The sequence below is a fragment of the Neopsephotus bourkii genome, unplaced genomic scaffold, assembly GCF_033783945.1.
Source record: "Neopsephotus bourkii isolate Nb327-2 ecotype Australia unplaced genomic scaffold, CSIRO-AGI_Nbou_v1 NB_940, whole genome shotgun sequence".
In the NCBI taxonomy this organism is placed as follows: Eukaryota; Metazoa; Chordata; class Aves; order Psittaciformes; family Psittacidae; genus Neopsephotus; species Neopsephotus bourkii.
The window spans coordinates 1732972-1752854 of record NW_026901434.1 but is presented as its reverse complement, the minus strand read 5'-3'; the positions used below and the strand labels follow the sequence as shown (position 1 = coordinate 1752854).

At 37.3% G+C, this 19883-nt stretch overlaps 1 protein-coding gene across 31 annotated transcripts in view; it reads right to left on the bottom strand.

Moving 5' to 3' along the window:
• The window catches only part of RBFOX1 (RNA binding fox-1 homolog 1), a 1299775-nt gene that overhangs the window by 353761 nt on the left and 926131 nt on the right, over positions 1–19883 (bottom strand). For 3 of the 31 annotated variants that reach the window (XM_061358270.1, XM_061358282.1, XM_061358278.1), the window contains exon 2: positions 14663–15015. The exons of the other annotated variants lie outside the window; for them this stretch is intronic. Coding sequence is in view for 1 of the 3 variants with exons in the window: in XM_061358278.1 (XP_061214262.1) it covers positions 14663–14680 (18 nt within the window). In the remaining 2 variants the exon portion in view is untranslated. The remainder of the gene's footprint in view (positions 1–14662; positions 15016–19883) is intronic. 31 annotated transcript variants of the gene reach the window in all.

Here is a 19883-nt window from a genome sequence, read left to right as displayed (position 1 = left end):
TTGGTGGATAAAGAACTGGCTGGATGGCCGCACACAAAGAGTTGTGGTCAAGGGCTCAATGTTCATGTGGAAAACTGTAACAACTGGTGTTCCTCAGGGATTGGTGCTGGGACTGGTCTTGTTTAATATATTTGTCAGTGACATGGACAGTGGGATTGAGTGTGCCCTCAGCAAGTTTGCTGATGACACCAAGCTGTGTGGTTCGGTTGATACGCTGGAGGGAAGGAATGCCATCCAGAGGGACCTCGCACGCTTGTGCAGTGGGCCGATGCCAACCTCATGAAGTTCAACCAAGCCAAGCGCAAGGTCCTACACCTGGGTCGCGGCAATCCCTGGCACAGCTACAGGCTGGGCAGAGAAGAGATTCAGAGCAGCCCTGCGGAGAAGGACTTGGGGGTATTGGCCGATGAGAAAATTAACATGAACGGTATTCTGGGCTGCATCAAAAGGAGCATTACCAGCAGGTGAAGTAGGTGATCCTGCCCCTCTGCTCTCGTGAGACCTCACCTGGAGTATTGTGTACAGTTCTGGTGTCCTCAACATAAAAAGGACATGGATCTGTTGGAACAAGTCCAGAGGAGGGCCACGAGAATGATCAGGGGACTGGAGCACCTCCCATATGAAGATCGGCTGAGAAAGTTGGGGCTGTTCAGCCTGGAGGAGAGAAGGCTGTGTGGAGACCTCATAGCAGCCTTCCAGTATCTGAAGGGGGCCTATAGGGATGCTGGGGATGGACTCTTCATTAGGGACTGTAGTGATAGGACAAGGGGTAATGTGTTAAAACTTAAACAGAGGAAGTTTAGATTGGATATAAGGAGGAAATTCTTTCCTGTCAGGGTGGTGAGGCACTGGAATAGGTTGTCCAGGGAGGTTGTGAATGCTTCATCTCTGGCAGTGTTCAAGGCGGGTTGGACAGAGCCTTGGGTGACATGGTTTAGTGTGAGGTGTCCCTGCCCATGGCAGGGGGGTTGAAACTAGACGATCTTAAGGTCCTTTTCAACCCTAACTATTTTAGGATTCTCTAATCTTGAATAGTCAATGCAGCCCTCCAAGTCCCAGGATACAGAGAGTGCCTAGGGCCTTTCCATAAGGCCAGGAAAAATACTGGAGTTCAATATCCTGAGAAGAGGGGCCAAGGTAAAAAACCTCCAGGACTTCAGGAGAGGAGACTTCAGCCACTTACAAAGAAGAAGGAACTGCTTGGAAGTCTCCCATGGGAATAGGCTCTGGAGGCAGGATAGGCCAGGAAAACTGATGCAAAAATCCCCTCTTCCAAGCTCAAGAGTGATCCATCCCAGTGTGCAGGAAGTAATGCAAAAAAGCCAAGAGGCCTTTACAGATGAGCAAGGACCTCCTGGCAAACCTCAAGCAGAAAAAGGAAATAGAGAAGGGGGGCCAGAGAAAAGTAACCTGAAAATAATACAGGCACACTGTACAGGCATGCAGAGATATGGTTAGGAAAAGCAAAGCCCACCTGGATTTGAATCTAGCAGGAGATTTCAAAGCCAACAAGAAGGGCTTCTGTAAGTGGCTAAGTGGCAAAAGGAAGACTAGGAAAAGCATGGGCCCACTGGTGGTGACACAGGACATGGAGAAGGCTCAAGTACTGCATACCTTCTTCAGCAGTAAGACCAGCCTTCAGGAATCCAAAGCCCTGAAAGATATGGAGCAAGTAAGACACACCCTTGGTGGAAGAGGATCTGGTTGGAGAATGCTTAAGCAAACTGGATATGCATAAGTCTGTGGGCCTTGGTGGAATACACTCACTCATGCTGAGGGAGCTAGGTGATGTCACTGCAAGGCCTTTCTTTAATCTTTGAACAGTTGTGGTAACTGGTAGAGGTACCTGAAGACTGGAGGAAAGCAAATGGGACTCCTGTCTTCAAAAAGGGCAAGGACAACCCAGGGAACGAAAGGCTTATCAGCCTCCCCTCAATCCCTGGGAAGGCAATAGGGCAACTGTCCCAAGGCTATTTCCAGGCATGCAAAGGACAAGAAAGTGAATAGGTGTAGTTGGCATTCACCAAAAAGATTCCCAATAATGCTTTAGCAACCTCTAGTCTTGCTTAACCAATCTGATGACTTTCTGTAGTAAAAGGACTAGCTTGGTGGACAAGGGAAGAGCAGTAAACATTGCCTCCTTTGATTACACTAAGGTTCCCCACACCATCACCTATCAGATCCTCATAGGAAAGCAAATGAAGTACAGGCTGGGTAAGCAGACAGTGAAGTGCACTGAAAAAATTGGCTGAGGGTAGTGAACAGTGGGGTGAAGTCGAGTAATTTGCAGTGTACCCCAGCCATGGTGCAAGCATAATCACCCACCACCTCTCTCAAGTAGGCCAGCCAGCATCCAAGCAATGGCTACTTACCCAAAATACACCTCCCCTCTGCTTTTATTGCTGATCATATATATAACTTTGGTCAGTCCAGGTTGGCTTTGTCCAGGCTGTGTCCCCTCTTAGCCTTTTGCCATCTCTCGCCTACTTGCTGGGCTTGGAGGTTGCTAGGCTCGCCTCCTTGCTGGGAAAAAGGGAAAGCTTTGATGCTGTGCCACCACTGTTCAGCAGTAGCCAGAATACAGGTGTTACCTGCTCCATTCTACCCTCAAATCTAAATTACAGCACCATATGGCTTCTATGAAGACAATAAACTCCATCACAGCTGGACCCAATACAGGGATTTAATTTTTGTTTTAGCTGAAATGCTTCCTGAATAGAGATGAGGGAGGCTTAAAGAAATCAATTATAAGCTTCCTCCAATTTGATTTCCAAATGGTCTGTCCAGGAGGCAGGACCTCCTATGTCATGCAAGTATCTTTTGCCCAACACATTATTTCTTTAGAACAGCCACAGTTGTTTTCAAAAATCAGCAAACCACAGTAAATGATCAGTGGTGAAAACACGATCATGTGACCCTAACAAATCATTCTTCTCACTCAAGTCTATACTACCACTCCTTGGCTATTCATATGGTCCAGTAATTTTTCCAATACACAATCATAATTCAGTGATAAATTATTGAGCAAAATAGCTGTAATTCCTGTACTTGCCCCAGTTAAATTCCAATAAACTTTACTGTTTAGACTCTTCTATCAAAGGGGAATTTATCTGATGAGTAATAGCATGGTGGTGTTCACATGAAACTGTTCCAAATTAACTGAGCAATTAAAGTGTATAAAATCTATATGATAGCAAGATTTCCATATAACAAAACTCATCCCATGAATATCAAGACAGAACCATATAAACTGTCCATGAATCATTCATTAAATCTCTCCTCCTTACTACTACTTCTGATGATGCCTTTTCAGATACCATTCAAGCCACTCAGTAATGGGCAATAATAGACTCAATAGTGTGGTACATAATCATTCTATAGACCTGTCTTGATGTGAGGGATGGTGGTTTTGAATTGAACTAAGTCAGTGTAGCATGACTGAAAGGACTGGTTAAAATACATACTAGCATATGCGAAGCTATGTATGCTGACTTTTCTGCAGGGGATCCTGAGTTGAAATATTTAGCCAGCTAATTAATTTGCATCTTTGAAAAATACGAACAAGACTGCTTGGTCATACTTAGCTTATTTGACTGTGATAACATTATTAAATTTGTTCCCTAACAAGACATACCTCTAATGTAAATTGGAGTCATTTTACTTAAAAGATGACCATATTACTTCAGTAGTGTCATGAAAAAAAAAAACCCAAACCTTCAGTGTGTAAAAGGCTGCCGCATATAATGAGCAAATACGTATTTCTCCACATCCAACTGAACAGGATATGAAGACACTTACTTTTCAGCAGGAAAGAGTCTGGTAAGACACATGGCTGGCATGTGTTTTGTAGCTAAGACATAAATTTGATTTGTCTGTTTATAATTGCTTTTTATAAACCAATTGTCCTGGGTTTAGCAGCAGCAGTCAATTCTTCTCCTTCTTGGTAGCTGGTGCAGTGCTGTGTTTTGACTTTCAGCTGGGAACAGAGCTGAAAAACACTGATGTTTTGGTTTGGCCAAGGACTTTGTGGGCCTCATGCTCTGCCAGGGAGGAGTGAAGCCAGGAGGAAGCAGAGACAGGACACCTGACCCAAACTGACCAAAGAGGTATTCCATATCACAGTACGCCATGCCCAGGATATAACTGGGAGTTGCCCGGAAGGGCTAGAGTGGACTGCAGGGTTGGAGGAGGTATCGGTCGGTGCTTGGTCAGGCTGGGGGGAGCAAGTTATTGGTTGCCTGGTGATGGGGTGTTGTATTCTCTTCCCTTGTTATTTCCTTTATCATTACTATTATTGGTGGTAGCAGTAGTGATTTGTGTTATACCTGAGTTACTAAACTGTTCTTATCTCAACCCATGGGAGTTGCATTTCTTTGTAATTCTCCTCTCCGTCCCTCCGAGAGTAGGGGGAGGGCAAGAAGGGGGGGGAGTGGGTAACAAGCTGTCTGTCTGGGTTTAAACCATGACACCAATTTAAATTAAGAATTTGTTCACAGACTGTGAATATCCATACATTTAAACAGGATTGTTATCTTAGGTTGCACTGTATAGTTTTGCCTCAATAACATATGACAACCTTCTAAAAAACAGATAGTAACAAATGCTAACTACACTGCAAATAAGGAATAATAGAAGTTCATGTGGAACTTCTGTAAGTGCCAATCACATATGTCACCACATCATACCACATAATTTCTTATGTGTATGCAAGTGGTAGAAATGTTTTATGCTACACTGGCTATTTTACTAACCTTCATAAGTCTTAATCTGACTCCATCATATTTTTTCCTATAGCATTTGTGGTTTTGTCTTCCTGTTGAATCAGTTTTTCTCTCTTGAGAGTAAACTCTTCTACTCTTCCTAGCTATCAGGAGGAATAATCCAATTTACAAATCAAAATCTGCATCCTACTATTATTAGCCATAAAGTTGCTACCCATAAAGTAATAGAACCATTTGCCACACTAGAGTTTATTGACATTTTTTCTGTTATAACACCTCTTTTTGATAATGCATGGTTGTATCACCACTGTGTGAGATTCTTCTATGGGTATATTTAGTTCTTACAAGGTTCTAACATGAATGTCCAAATGCCGTAACTTCTAAAGCTGTAAAAAAAGGCTCTACCACTTTGTCTACAGCTTAAGATACTGGTGGTTTTTATGACTAACACTAGGCTCTGCCCATCTTGATGAACATTAGTATGCAGTTGCCACCTATATTTCCTTTTTTGCATTTTCAGAAGACAAGTCTCGAATATCTTGACATGTATTAACAACAGTGAATGTGTGTAGAACAAAGAGATTTGTTAATGTATGCACACTATGGAGAAAAGCGGAAGTCACACACTATGAAGGCAAGTCAGTACACATACCCCAAGTGCCAGAATAGTTCTGAAGTAATATATGTTACTGTTCTAATGCTTTGAAGACATATTATCATATACTATAACCACTCTGCAGTATATCTAAAAAATGCAACAGAAATACTATGACTCTAACCATTCAATCCAAAGAATTGATGGTAAAGTCACATCAGGAGGGTAAAGTAGACCCTTCTCTAAAGCAAATTTTTAATAAATTGAGAGGTATGTAAGAAAATGTAACTGGGCTTTCCATTAAAAATTAGGGGTTTGCCAATGGCTATGTAGGTTGGCATCAGAACCAAATGCCTAAAAGAAATAAAGTAATACTACATGACATTTACAACTTAATTCAGAATAATGGGATACATTGGGTATGTTTGCACATGGTGCAATTTATCTGGGTTTCTTCTAGAACTTAACACCACTGATCTGGGATATTTTCTGAAAACTTGAAAGCTTAAAAGAGCACAACTTCTGAAAGCAGTAAGGCACAATCAGCAACAGTCTTTCTTCAGGTTAGGTATTTCAGTTACATGAGTACTGATAAAAACAGTTGCTTTTTTAAATTTTACAATTTTTCCCTTATGTCACAGTTTTAAAGCAGCTTTGTAAGCTTTACTGTGTATTCATGCTGTGGTAAAAACTACATAGGTTGCTAATTTTGAAACCAGCAGTATACAATTAGCTTTGCCACTTCAATATTAGCACTGTTAACACTGCAGCTACTCTTCAAATCCTTCAAAGTTACTAGTTACTTTTCAAATTGATTGTATAAGCATCAGTATACTAAACATTTCAATATTCATGTGTATACACTTACTATGCCCACCTTTAGAGAGAAAAAAAAATCACCTACACAAAATATTTCAGTGTAAAGAACATGAACAACTTTTAAATTTCCTTTTGAAGAAAAGAAACATGCTTTCAAAATACAGATGAAAAAAAATTAACAAAAAAGACAGATTAAAACAAAATCTCTAACAAAACAGACCTCTGAACAGGTTTAAAACTTGAATAAAAGTAATAATAAATACAGTTGAAGAACTGGCACAGGTTGCCCAGAGAAGTTGTGGATGCATCATCCCTGGCAGTGTTCAAGGCCAGGCTGGATGGAGTCTTGGGTAACATGGTATAGTGGAAGGTGTCCCTGCCTGTGACAGGGGGTTGGAACTGGATAATCTTTAAGGTCCCTTCCAACACAAACCATTCTTAGATTCTATGATTTGGTTTGATATAATTGACTTTTAACTTTGGAAAAGTCACTTTTGAATCAAATAACAGCTCACCACAAATAGCTCTGGTCTTCACTTCCTATTCTGTAACAATGGAAGCTGTGCAAAAGCTCCAAATGTAGTACCTACAAATGCAACATTTCTTCTGCCTGTTTTTTAGTTTGGAAAGCACAGATGCATGTAACTTTTAACTGCAGCCACTAACTAGCCATTTCACTGAAATTTCAATAGAAACATTTTGTTCCAAATTCTGAAGGCCTCAACAAACAAGATAAAGGATAGTGTTTCATTCATTACTATAAATATTCTTCATAAAAGAAAGATTCAATTGTCATGATGATTACTTCACTCACAACACAAAATGTACAGTATCTAATTCAAATGACTAAAGTCAGAGAATTTTATATTGATTTTCCAGTTAACTAATACTGCCATGAATCAAAGTCTTGGTAAGAAAGAAAGACAGACTTTCCAAAGAACACACACCATTTTTAAAGACGGAGATCTAAAGCTTGTAATTTTATCAAGTATCCTCATTACATTGTATCTCAAATACAGTGTTACTGAATAACTAATGTCCCTACTACACATGCATGAATCTATTGAAATACGTACATTCTAATTTGAATAATCTGTCTGAAATTAGGCCATGTTTTCAAATCTCAAAACATTGCTGGCTGGGCAATTTTCATTTCTGTAAAATGACAAGTGATACTTCATTTTTAGGTAAAGATTAATGATAAGTTCCCAACTTTATAAAATGCACTCCTCTATAAAATAAACCATTGCATGCTGGTACCTAACATTAGAGAAAAATGTTCACACAGTCGAAAATGAATGGGTTTTGAATTTCAAGGTGACAAGTACAATGTCAGACACAATCAATCGATCACTGCATAATTATTATTGCAAATGATCCATATCCATGCTGCAAACCTTAAGGGGAATTTAATGAAGCAGTAAGCACATCAATAATAAGATCTACTTCAGTCTCTGTTAAATCTCGTGATTCATAAATATGTTGTCACATTTTATTCTTACTTGAATTCCTGTAATTATATTTGAGGAGAAGCTAACCAAAAAGTAAAATTCAAACATATATTAGTTTTCCCTCTATGAAAGGAGTACTTCATTTTATTATACATACACCACAAAAATTAAATTTACAAAACACTGCTTATCAAGTAAAAGGCCAAGATAGTCAACAAACACAGAACAATCTCTGAAGAAAACGAGAAATGTCAATAATCAGACTCAGCTAACATGTTCAGCTGACTTAAAATCTGTATTAGGTGTAGGTAGCAAGGTTTTGGTAGTTAGGGAACTGCAAGGGTGGCCTTTTGGGGAGGAAGACAGGGCCTGCCCTGTGCCAGACACTGCTAGCTCTAGACAACTTGGCAGTGGACCCACCACAGGCTGTAGCCAAGCCCATCAGCCAGTCTGGTGATGCAGCTGTGAAAACATATGTAAAGAAAGGGCAAAAACATTGGAAGGAGAGAGGAAGAAGAAAAAGCAGAAGAAACACCAAGGGTGGAGAAGGAGAAGGTGCTCCATGGCAGAGCAAGCATACCCCCAAGTAGGCTGCAACCCATGGAGGCACCTACACTGGAGTGTAGGAAAAGAGTGAGAAGGAAGGAGCTGCAGTGAGGAACTACTGTATCCTGACTGCACTGAAGGAAGCAAATTTAACTTCTGGTGATAACAAGAAGGGTGGTTGTTTTTGCTTCCCACTACCTGAACCAGAAATTCAATTGGTAAATTTAATTGGCAGAAATTATAATCAGCAAGAAATAATTTCATTTCCTTCAAGGCAAGTCTGTTTTGTCTTTGCAGTTAGCCAGTGATCCTTGTCTTTATGTGACCCACTAGCATTTTCACTCCCGTTCTATTTTCTCCTCCTTCCCTATCTCATAGAGGCAGGAAGTGACTGAGCAGATGGTGGGAGTATGGTTGCTAGCTGCAGCCAACCCATCACACATTTACATTTATGGAGGGGAAATAATGTATTATATCCATGTATGTAAAGCAGTCACTTCTGCAGGTACGTTGGACTTGAGTTTTCTGCTTGCAGTAACAACAGGTCTATTTCCATATTTTGCCATTAGGATCTAAACATGGATTCATCTGTTTGGCAAGGAAGCAGTATCAATCTAGGAGCAGAAGAGAAAAGGAAGCCAACATGGGAAGACAAAAAAAGAGGATCAAGGTCTAATGAAGATGTGAACAGATACCTTGACTTTCATTACTAAAGATCCCCTTTTGTTGATTAAACTGTGAGACAGTAAAATTAGTTATACAAGGTAAATCAAGTCTGACACCATTTGCACATGTGAGAAACTGTAAGCAAAACTTTGGCTTAGGGTATGTCGCAGGGTTGTTCAGCTTCTCAAACAGGCATATTTCACTTGAATAAATATCCAAAAGCAGTCAAAAAATTAATCACATGACATGAACAAGGTTATTTAACTGCCCAGAAAATTCTTCAGGACTTGCTCATCCTGCTGACTCACAAACCAAGACCAGACAGTATCTAAGATTCTACAACCATAGATGCTGTAGTATACGAACTCCCCAGATTGTCACAGAAATGGTATTTTGAAAGGATTTCCACTAAGAGATAACAATAGCAGGGCAACAGGAGGACTCTAGCCTGCTCACCCAGTCACATTTCATGCAATCTTTGGTCAGTTCCTTCCTGACATTTACACCCCTAGACTAATAAAAAGACATCTCCACCATACATTCAAAGCTGTGATGGAAACCAGTGTTATTAAGAGGGACAAGAGGAAGATAAGGTTAACTGGACAAATGTAACTTCTTGCTGAAGTAAGGGGGGAAAGTAGCTTCAGTAATTAATACATGTAGAGTATATATTGCAACTTTAGAAAAGAACAAAGCCTATTGTACAGCTTACACAAAATGCACATTCTGCAATATATATATTCTTAATGTTCTCGTTAAACTCAATTTCATCACACATTAACACATGTATGTGTGTTTTTGTATAAAAGGATATTGTTGTAAACCAAAACTGCTTTGCTTGCTTAAGCCACCATTATGCAACACTAGATATAATGGAGCATAATACTAACTTTGTTCTTACATTCCTAGTGTTACCCTGTATAAACACTAGGTTGCTGTTTTACAAAATACTGTACCAGGTGAGGCAGTCAGATACAGTGTATGAAGCTACATGTTTTATTCAAGGTATAAGTGGAAAGCAGCATGAGGATGATTTTGACTATGAAAGTACCTACAGCTTTTCAGCTAATGTTTGATTTTTCTTAAGTAAAAGGATCTAAATATTTAGATTATTCAATAATTCTGTGCAACAAAATCTATACTGCTGAAACGTTGCACTGGCAGTGTTTTCAACATTGTCATTTTGTCTTTCATATTGTGTATTAAGCGTCTGTAACTCTTTAAACACAGTGAGTAGCACATCTTTGTCTTAGTCTGTGATGCTATTGGGAAGCTCTCATTTAAGAGAGAAGTGCCTTGCTTAATGCACGCAGTATCAGTCCTGCAAAATACATAGTAACTAAAGTTACTCAAAAAATAGAATGTATGCCCAAAGGATATTTTAGCTGCTCTACACCAGTTTTAAAAGTACTAAGACTTTATTTCTTTAGGATTTTTTTTTTTCAGTACTCCTCACATCTGTTTCATTTCCTTTAGATCCAAAGCCTTTGTATTGTTTCACTTGTAGACTTTCTTTTAGTACTTGGTACATAAAGAGCACAGGCTAGGTTTGAAATTACACACTTCCCTAATTCAGGAGAAAGGTGTTGTCTATGATTGCATAAATTTGGTAGTGCATAAGAACCATGAAGACTTCTGTTCGGCTGAATGAAATACCGTCTGCCTTTGAATATGTGAACTGACAAAAGCACCAAAAATGCTACCATAAAGTCATTTAAACTCATAACTACCTATCCAGATGAAATTTCTGATACTGTCTTTCTGTTACACCCTGTTTCTCCAGTCTTCTCCCTGCATGTTCAGCTGAGGTACATTTTGCTAATGCAGGCAAGTACAACACACAGTTCTCTCTATTGGACGCAAAAGCTTTATACTTCAGAGTTGTCAAAACCATGTTCTAGTGACAGAAGAAACTATCTTGTTGCTATTGAGTATAAATTCTTTAAATAGGTTTTTCTCTGTATCTGCCTACTCTAGTTTTGGGGAAAACCAAATTTCAGTCGCTGACATACTTTCTGCCTTACTCAAGCATTTTTCTGAGGCTGCCACTTAAAATCTCTTCTAAATATATACAAAATTTCTGAAAATCCATTCCCTATTATTAAAAAGAACAGCAGACTGACAGGAATGAAGCACATCTCTGATTAAGCTGACATTAATTAGATGGTTTTAAAATTTATAAAATTTTATTAAGGTATAGTAAAGTAATTTTAGTTCAACATTTTCATACCATAGAACAAGAGATGGAAAAACAATAATTTGCATTTTAAAATTAATTTAGCAGTGATTTTGTTCCAATTTGTCTTACAGCAGTATTTAAATGCATACAACGAACTTTTTAATGAGATGCAGTAACTTTAAGCTCTCATCTTCTGACTCAGAATATGTAAGTTGAACATGAGGTCTATGAGGACTCAAAATAGCCCAGTCTGAACTGCCAAATGGAAAAGAAGCAATCATGGAACTGTTTACTTGGGAAAAAAGAAGTTGCTTGTGCTGTCAAATAGACAAACTATGCTCCATTTTCAAAATATGAAAAAGAATATAGGAGGGACACTAAGCAGAAAGAGCTTTGGAAAAATGTGGATTCCATGAAAGATTCTGAGCAGTCTCAACTTTCAGCCATTAACATTCATTTCACCCACTGATAGTTATGCTTCTATTACAAGGTAAGTAGAGGTCAGCAACTTTACAGCCCTCTAACTGAAAAAAAAAAAATAAAAATAAATCACTTATTTGTTAGATTCTGAGAAAATCGCAACATCTTTTAGGAGGTGAGTTGCACTGTAGAATGCAAATTATAATCTGCAGGGATCATCCACACTTTGTATCATCACTGCAAAAATCTTGTGTTGGAAAGAAAGGTATAATATATTGCAGCAGGATGAGCATATAGAGGTGTCTGTACCCTTTAAAGTTAGAGAGGATATAGGTTCCTTTGACTTCAGGATTTAGCTATAGTCTCTAAATCAGTAATACTTGAAAGTCCTCAAAGTTTATGGGTCAATATGAAATTGGATATTGATGAACTGTGATTTCGATAGCACAGGTGTCTGTGCATACAAGTACCAGACCAAAAAAAGTTCACGTTTTTCTAGGTAAAGAAGAGAACATAAGCATCATCAAATTGCCTGGGCTGTCAACAAATATGGATTTCCATTTACAAGGTTAACAGGACTAAAATATTGCTTTATATGCTGAAAGCTTGAAGTAAGTATTTAAAAAACAACTAATCAGGACCATTTAACAGACAATTACTGGCTGTACACTTTATGCCTGCAGAATGTTTTGATTTAGTTTGCTGAACATGTTCATAGTTTGCTTGCCATAAAATGAACTTGACATCAGTAGGAGTAGAATTAAAAAACCAGCACTCTTACAGGATGCTAGTTACTGAGACATAACAAAATGTGAAGAAACTGCAATTTTATTTTCATTTGTAAATGCTGCAAAGTATTTCTACATTATACATGGAATGAAACAACAGGTAAGCACTGCCACAATGGAATGAATAGTATGAAAAATCTCTATCACTGAAAGGAATTGAATTTTATATCTTTTAAAATAAAGGAAGATTACATTTTCACACAAGTTGGCCACTTAGATTTTAATAATATTGCTGAGGAGCTTTTGTATAATTATATAAAATACTGATGTGCTAGGAGAAAGCATTTCAAATGCTGCTGTGAGTTTATATATTGCACCTGCATATGTTAAAAGCCTCTTGTTTACATACTGCATCTTCTGCATGGAGATACATACACACATGCACTTAACGTACACAGAGTTTAAAGATCATAGAGTTTCAGAAATCATCTTTCCATGAATACAACTAATTTTTATTACCAGAACAAAAGAAAGGAATCGTGTTCTGCTACAACAATAAAACAAAAAAGTTAATTCTCTGCCTTTTCCTACTAATCTTATTTTGAGATTTTATGCAAAAAAATTGGACTATTAAAAAGTTGAATTAAGAATGGGAAAAATGCGTAGTAACTTGGTGCAGTAGTGCCAAAAGAGACAGGCATTCTCCTGTTTAATGAATTCTGCTAATTAAAAAAAAAAAGACAAGCCCAAAACAGACCCTCAAATAAAACCAAACCCAAACAAAACCTACCCATAAAATGTAAGTTAAAAGGACAAAACAAAACTGAAAGGAATAGACATTTAACTGGCAAAATACTAATTACTGGAAGCTTTGGGAACAAGGAAGTGGTACCATCCAAAACTGCTTATTACTGTATTTGCTTAAAGCATATACACACACGTATATATAAAAGCATAAAAGATAAACCACAACACACTAAAGATAGTAGAATTCTGCATAGCTACCTGTAAGAAAATGTCTTTCGTTAAGTTCTCCAGTTAACAAAAATTCATAGGCTTCAGGTGTGGGGAGTTCCCAGCTTTGAAACTGCCACAAACAAATAGAATAATACACATCCCTTCACTTTGTCATGCATGTCAGAAAAAAGGGTTTATCCTCAAGTATTTACTGTGCTTCTCTTTTGGATGATATTAATCACAAAGACAGAATACTGGAGTATTTGAATGAAACACACCACATTTAGGTGGTCTGATTTATAAATCTAAAAATAGAATGAAATTAAGCTTTGCATTAGCAAAAAATACAGCTTCAATAAAGAATCACGATAAGAGTTAAACAGCAGTCAGGGTTGCTGTTACATGCACAGATACTTGCTTGCGAAAACTGAAATGACTTGTACTACAGAACACAGGAAAAAAAAAAGAAAACGACACAATCCTAAGGCTCAGTGATTGGCGAGCTCCTGAAATGATAGCACAGGTCAAAAACTGAAATAAGAAACTTAAGTCTGCATACAGTGCCTTTTGCACAGATGACACAAGTTACTACAGTACATTGGAGGGTCAACAGAAATTAGAAGGAACGATAAAGGGAGATTTACAGCATGAACAACCAGCAATTTAAAGGAGCAGTAGTGATTTACTGATAATATCTCTAAGACTTAAATGTTGTTCAGAAGCAGCCTTGAAGAGGTGGCCCAGATTACCTGCAAGCCTGTCTATCTTTACATACATTTAAATTAAATAAATAAATAGATTGTCAAATGAGATCAGTTTAAAAATATTCCCCAGAAGATGCACAGGCTTTGAAGTGAAATACAAAAATGCTTTTGAAGCATGCATATTCATTCACTGATTTATTTGTGTGTGGTGCTGGTTTTGGTTTTTTTTCCTCAAGGAAAAATGTTTCCTATCTAAAGCTGTATGAATTAACAGGTTGTTAGTTTCACTAATTCACAATATACATGTTACAGCACAACCTTATTTTTAAGGTGAGCAGAATGTGCTGCAAGGAATTTGAACAATGCTGAATATAAAAATCACAGGCATAAGTACATTCCATCTATTTCTTTATCTGCAGTTGTCAATTGCCAGAAATTTCAAAAGCCAAGAGACTGTGACAACTAATATAAAACCAACTAGGTCAAGTAATACAAATTAGAAGTTTTAATCACATTATTTCATTTCTTACAAAGAAAGCAAATTCTGAACAGCCACAAGTGATGCAGCGTTTTATGACTGAACCACACAATGAGTCTTACAGATACAACTGTAGCATTTTCTAAGGCAAAGAAAAGAAAGCAGCACACTATGCCACATCCCGCAAACCCTGAAAATGAATCGCATCTTAATGAACCAGTTTGTTTAAACTCCCACTGGAAAAGCAAGCACATGTACTGTACACTAGCTACGCTAAGCTATCCTGCAGTATACACACCTTGACATATTAGAAAACATGCTGTAAGTATAGGCTAAAATCTACAGTCCCAAAGTCAATATATTAATAAAAGATTGACATGGAGAGAGACACTACCTACCCACAAATACATCATCATCTTGAAAGAAATCAAGGGCTCTGTCAGCAAACAGAAGTCTCCTTACTTCACCAAGTATATCTGGAAGGAAAACTGAAAACAGTGGGTAGAAAATCTTGCCTTTTTCTGTCAAGTCCTCACAGTTCTCTTCTCATACAAGGTATTTTTTTAGTTTATGAGAACAGCATTCGTTCAGTGGCTCTTTCTGCGTGTGAAGTGACTTGCTTCAGGCTGTCTTTTTTCTTCCCTTTTTCTCCCTAACTCAAGTCTGTCCTTTCTTTACTGTCAGGCTTGCTTAGGTAACAGTTCTTGGTGTATCTATTTAATGAGCAGGTCCGTGCACTAAAGGCAGCCAACTACATTGGAGAGAAAGCAAAAAAAGAAAAAATAGTAATAATAAATAAATAAATGGGAATATTCCACTTCCTGATTGTTATTATGGGATCTACAGACGCCCCCTCTGTAGGAATTTATAGGAGGATTTCTAAGACGTCTTGAGCAGGAGGGGAGGGGGGAAGGAAAGAGACAAAAAAAAAATAATCGCCAGAGAATGGCAGGTAACTCCAGTGGCACTCAAGCCATTACCTCCCCTTGCTAAAGGACCCAGCTCACAAATCCTGCATTTGAGAAATTTTTAAACTCAGAGCAAAGCTCCTACAGAAAAGAAAGGAACATGTACTGCACCCTGCCTCTCCTTTATCTCTTTAAATGTACTTCAGATAAAAGCCGCATCCAGTCGGGTCAAGGCCTTTCCCAATCTTATTACGCTAACACAAGAGTGTTCAACACACTTTTCTACAGCCATCTACTGACTCCATGGTGTTATTGCTGCTGCTGTTAGTACTGCTGGGAGATAAATGCCAGTGTGAGAAATGGGAAAATACAAACAGTAAATCAGATGACAGTAAAAGTGTTTGTGCTAATTTAATTTATTTTTGGCAGGTTTTGTTTTCCCCTTGCCATAGTATGTTATTTATAAAGCAAAATTAGAAGGAATTATCATCTGTATATTTAACAAATGCTAATAGAAATAACTTGATTTTTTGGTCTTTTTTTTTAAATTAAGTTGAAGGTAGTATGCAAATGAGTGAGTACACAAGGGACCTTTTTTCTTTTTTTTTTTCCCTTTTTCCTTTTTTATTGCAGCTTAGTCTTTTACCATTTGCTACAAGGAAGTATTTTTAAATGATTTTACCTGCCTCATTGTAACACTCAATATTTTTATTACATCGATCAACAGCATCCTCAGGTGAGAAACAATTTTCCAGTGTAAAGGAGACAAGCCTTGGTCACTTTTTAGGCTGCATTACTGGTCTTAAAAATCATCCCTGACCTTGTGAACTGGCAGCATATCATGCCGTTACAATAATATGCTTTTGGTACTGATGGAGAAAGCTACAAATGCAGTCTGTCCACTAAGTGATTCAAACACTACAGTATATACATAACGATTATAAATCAATGAATAAAGAAAAAGAGGTATAAAAATGCCCACAGGAATGAGGTTAAACAGAACTTTTATACTTGATTACTTACTATCTTTAGTCACAGACTGTGCACTTCTTCAGACAAAAACTGTCGTTCTTTTTAAGAAAAGACTCCAGTCAATTTACATATTCAGCCTAACCATACAAGGTAAAATGTCACTTAAATAATTAAAATGCATTAACTAAATTGCATAATCATTCTCTGCAGCAGGGCAGGTGGCAAATGGATAGGCACCTGCTGAAACAGCCTGTAAGAAGGAGACATAATAGCAAAGCAGGACTTGGAGGGGAGCAAACTAAAATCCATACCATTAAACAAATGGTAATCAGGAGAGTCTTAAGGACTCCTGCCACTGGGGTGAATTAAAAATAAAAATAACTGATATACCACTAACATTTCAAAGCTGGTTTAACAGAGAAAAATGAAACAACGAATTCATGTGACACTAAGATTTATATACAGAAATTTATACTGATAGATACATATACACACACTGAGCTATTTAAATTTGATCCACCAAATACTATGTACAGGTAAAGCAGGAAAGAAGAATTTAATGTACTAATTACTAAATTGATAGATTTTACATTAATGTGCAAGGACAATAATTTTAAGTAAGTTTATTACAATTCCATAAAGTGAAGCCACTTATTTCACTCAGGTAGTCTTCAGAAGGAAAAGAACAGCCTTTTGTTTACAGTTTTGGGTTGTTTAAATCATCTGCCAATTTAACCACCAACATTCAGCAATCAAAGAGGCCTAACCTTGTCACCTTCAAGCGGTATACTTTCACCTCATTTTGTCTGCTGTATAGTGCACTGTGTTCTTCTGTATTCAATTACACTATAATAAACTTGAAATATCCTGTTAGAATGAATTAGATTATATTGGTTAAGCTGAAAATACATTTTCTGATAATGTATCTGTGCGTCTGCCAGCCAGCAGTTCTTTCAGATCTGCGCACCTGAATTGAACACATGAGGCCTTAGAATCTTCAAACACTGGTTAAAGATTTTATTAATATGATAAAAGACTGTACACAGCTATTGCCTATAAATCACTTTAATATAAAAATTTCCCTGGTTTTGAGCATAGACAGCACATGAAACTCCAGTGAATTGTGTCCCAAGGCTCTCAACTAATCCTTCTGCATTCTAAATTCTTTTCATTATTAAATTGGTTACTCAATCAATTGTTCATATCTTCCTTACTCCTCCAAACAAGTGGAACAATTTCTAATGCTGCTACACAAAACCATTCACTTGAAATGTTTTATTTTTAGAACAGCTATTGCTAAATGCTTTGTTCATTAGATCATCTGCATTTTTTGCACGCATAGAAAAACATGGATAAAGAGAAGATTGAAAACAAGTATATTACTGGGGTTTTTTGCACTTATGATTGAAGTTTAAACAAAACCCTGTTTGTGAAGGTTAGTTTTTACATGTTCTGGATTTGCAAGCAGTGTCAAAAAAAAGTAAATAGAAGGTTCTGACCATGTAATTTTAAGAGCTGACCTTAGGTTCAGATCAAACGCTACTGAAATCAACAAGACTCTTGCTGTTCGTTTAAAGAAACTTTTGCAAATAGCAGTACATTATATTTGTTGTGAAACACTTATCCATTTCCTCTGATGCTACCAAAGATTTTTATACAAGGCTCTTCTATAGGGTATTGACAGGGATCTCAGCTTCAAAGCACACCATTTCTGTACCAGCTCATACCACAGCTTTAACTTTCATAATCCATCAGAATATCAAATATTGTGCTCATGAAATCACAAGGGATTGGTGAGATAAAGGATAGATAAAAATAGTTCATAATAGCAAAAAAAAGAAATAATAAATTGTGAAATCACAATTAATAAAGGTTATGTGTATATATATGTATATGATCAGCACACTTATTTGCACCTTAATAACTCAGATTTTTTAAAAAATCAAGCTGTAGATTCTGGGAGTTCAATTTCCTTATTAAAGGCACATAATTCATGGACATATCTTGGCATATTTATTAATGACACAGAAGATTAGAAATAGCATCAATACTGCTGCTTACTGCATTGGAAGATAAGAAAATGCAAACCAAGTTTCTCATAGTGTATGCAAGGTTCCTAGGAACTGCAAGGATGTTAAAGTGATCTCAGCGCTAAATGGCAGAATTCCTATTTTGCTAGTTGCTATACAAACATCTAGAAAGATACTGAAATAATGTATTTCACACTCTGATTGCAAAGAGAAAACTTTTATTGACTTTAATTTTTCTTTACTTTTTTTCTTTTTTTTTAAACTAAAGTCTCTGTACTTTAGAATTTAAACCTCTGTGTGTGTGTGTTAATATTGTTTTAAAATGCCTAATAAAAGAAGGAGTGAATGTAATGGTAATGTTTATGATCTTTTTTCAAACTCAGGCTTCCCCACCAAGAAAAGATACTGAGGCGGCACATGATACATGAGCTGCAACAACACTAAAATCCCAAATAATTTACACAGAGTACCAAAAAGAATTTGAAACATTTAGAGAGCTAGAAACATTTGCTTGTGCTTAATTTCCATACCTTACAGCCTCATCTGTCATTTATGGCTATTTATGAAAAGCTGCAAATGTTTAGGAGGTATGGTAAAACAAACCTTTAATCTGCTCAATTCACTGCAGTCTTAAGGAGGGGCCTGTTGTTTTTTTTGGCTTTGGGGTTTTTGTATTTCTGTATAACTATATAAAAGCAATCAAAATACAAATTTTACATATAGTTCAATTGGGTTATAAACTATTCCGTGTTTTCACTACACATACTTCTTTTTTTCTTATTTTTCAATTTATTTTTATTACTCAGCACTTCTGTAGCTTTTGATGGAAGAAATCAGTTTCTGTGTTCATTTGTTGGACAGCGAGGTCAGAATACTGTCCTAGAAAAGCCTGAGGAGCAACTAGCCAACAGTCTGATCATTAGACATCACCACAATTTCAAATACCAACTCAGCATTTCTGGCTGTCTCATGAATCCTGTTCAGTGTATAGTCCAAGGAATGACAAGCAGGATGAAGACAGACAGGACTTTCCTCTGATCCTAGACTCCGTGACACATGCATGGGATGCATACAGTTCATAGTTCCCCATACAACTAGGAATATGAAACTTGTTTTCCCTTTTCTTAGCATAGCAAGGTCAAGGGAAAAAACGTGAGGGGTCTGACCCCTTACCTGGTACATCACACTTCATTTGTGGTGTTTCTGTAACCAAGCGAGCTGCTTATTTCTCTCAACATTCAAACGCTTTATACTGACAAAAAATTTAAGAGAATTGAGAGACTACAGTTAAACCAAATTACTAGTGATCACTGTTCAATTGGTAACAGCTCAATCCTTTGTCCATAATTTCAATGACAAGTGCTATATTGTTGCCGCTTCTCTACTGCTTTTAGTGAGAAGAGACTTAGCCAGTAATTGTGACAACAAAAACCCTGGCAGCTGTAGGAAAACTTTACATACTCTCTCCTGTTTTTAAGCTGCCACAAGTGGGCTCCAGCTTCAGTCCTGGTAAAACAGGATATTGCTGGGGGATGATGATGGACTTTGTTTAGAATAAAGTCTGTGAAAGGAAAATAAAAGTTTACAAAATTCTCTCCAGGAGAATTAACACAAGGACAGCAGAATCAGAAGTTACTGGCTGTTAGAAAACATTGTTTTAACTAAATTTCCTGAAATTTTAGTGTGCTTCTCCAATTTTCACCTAGACA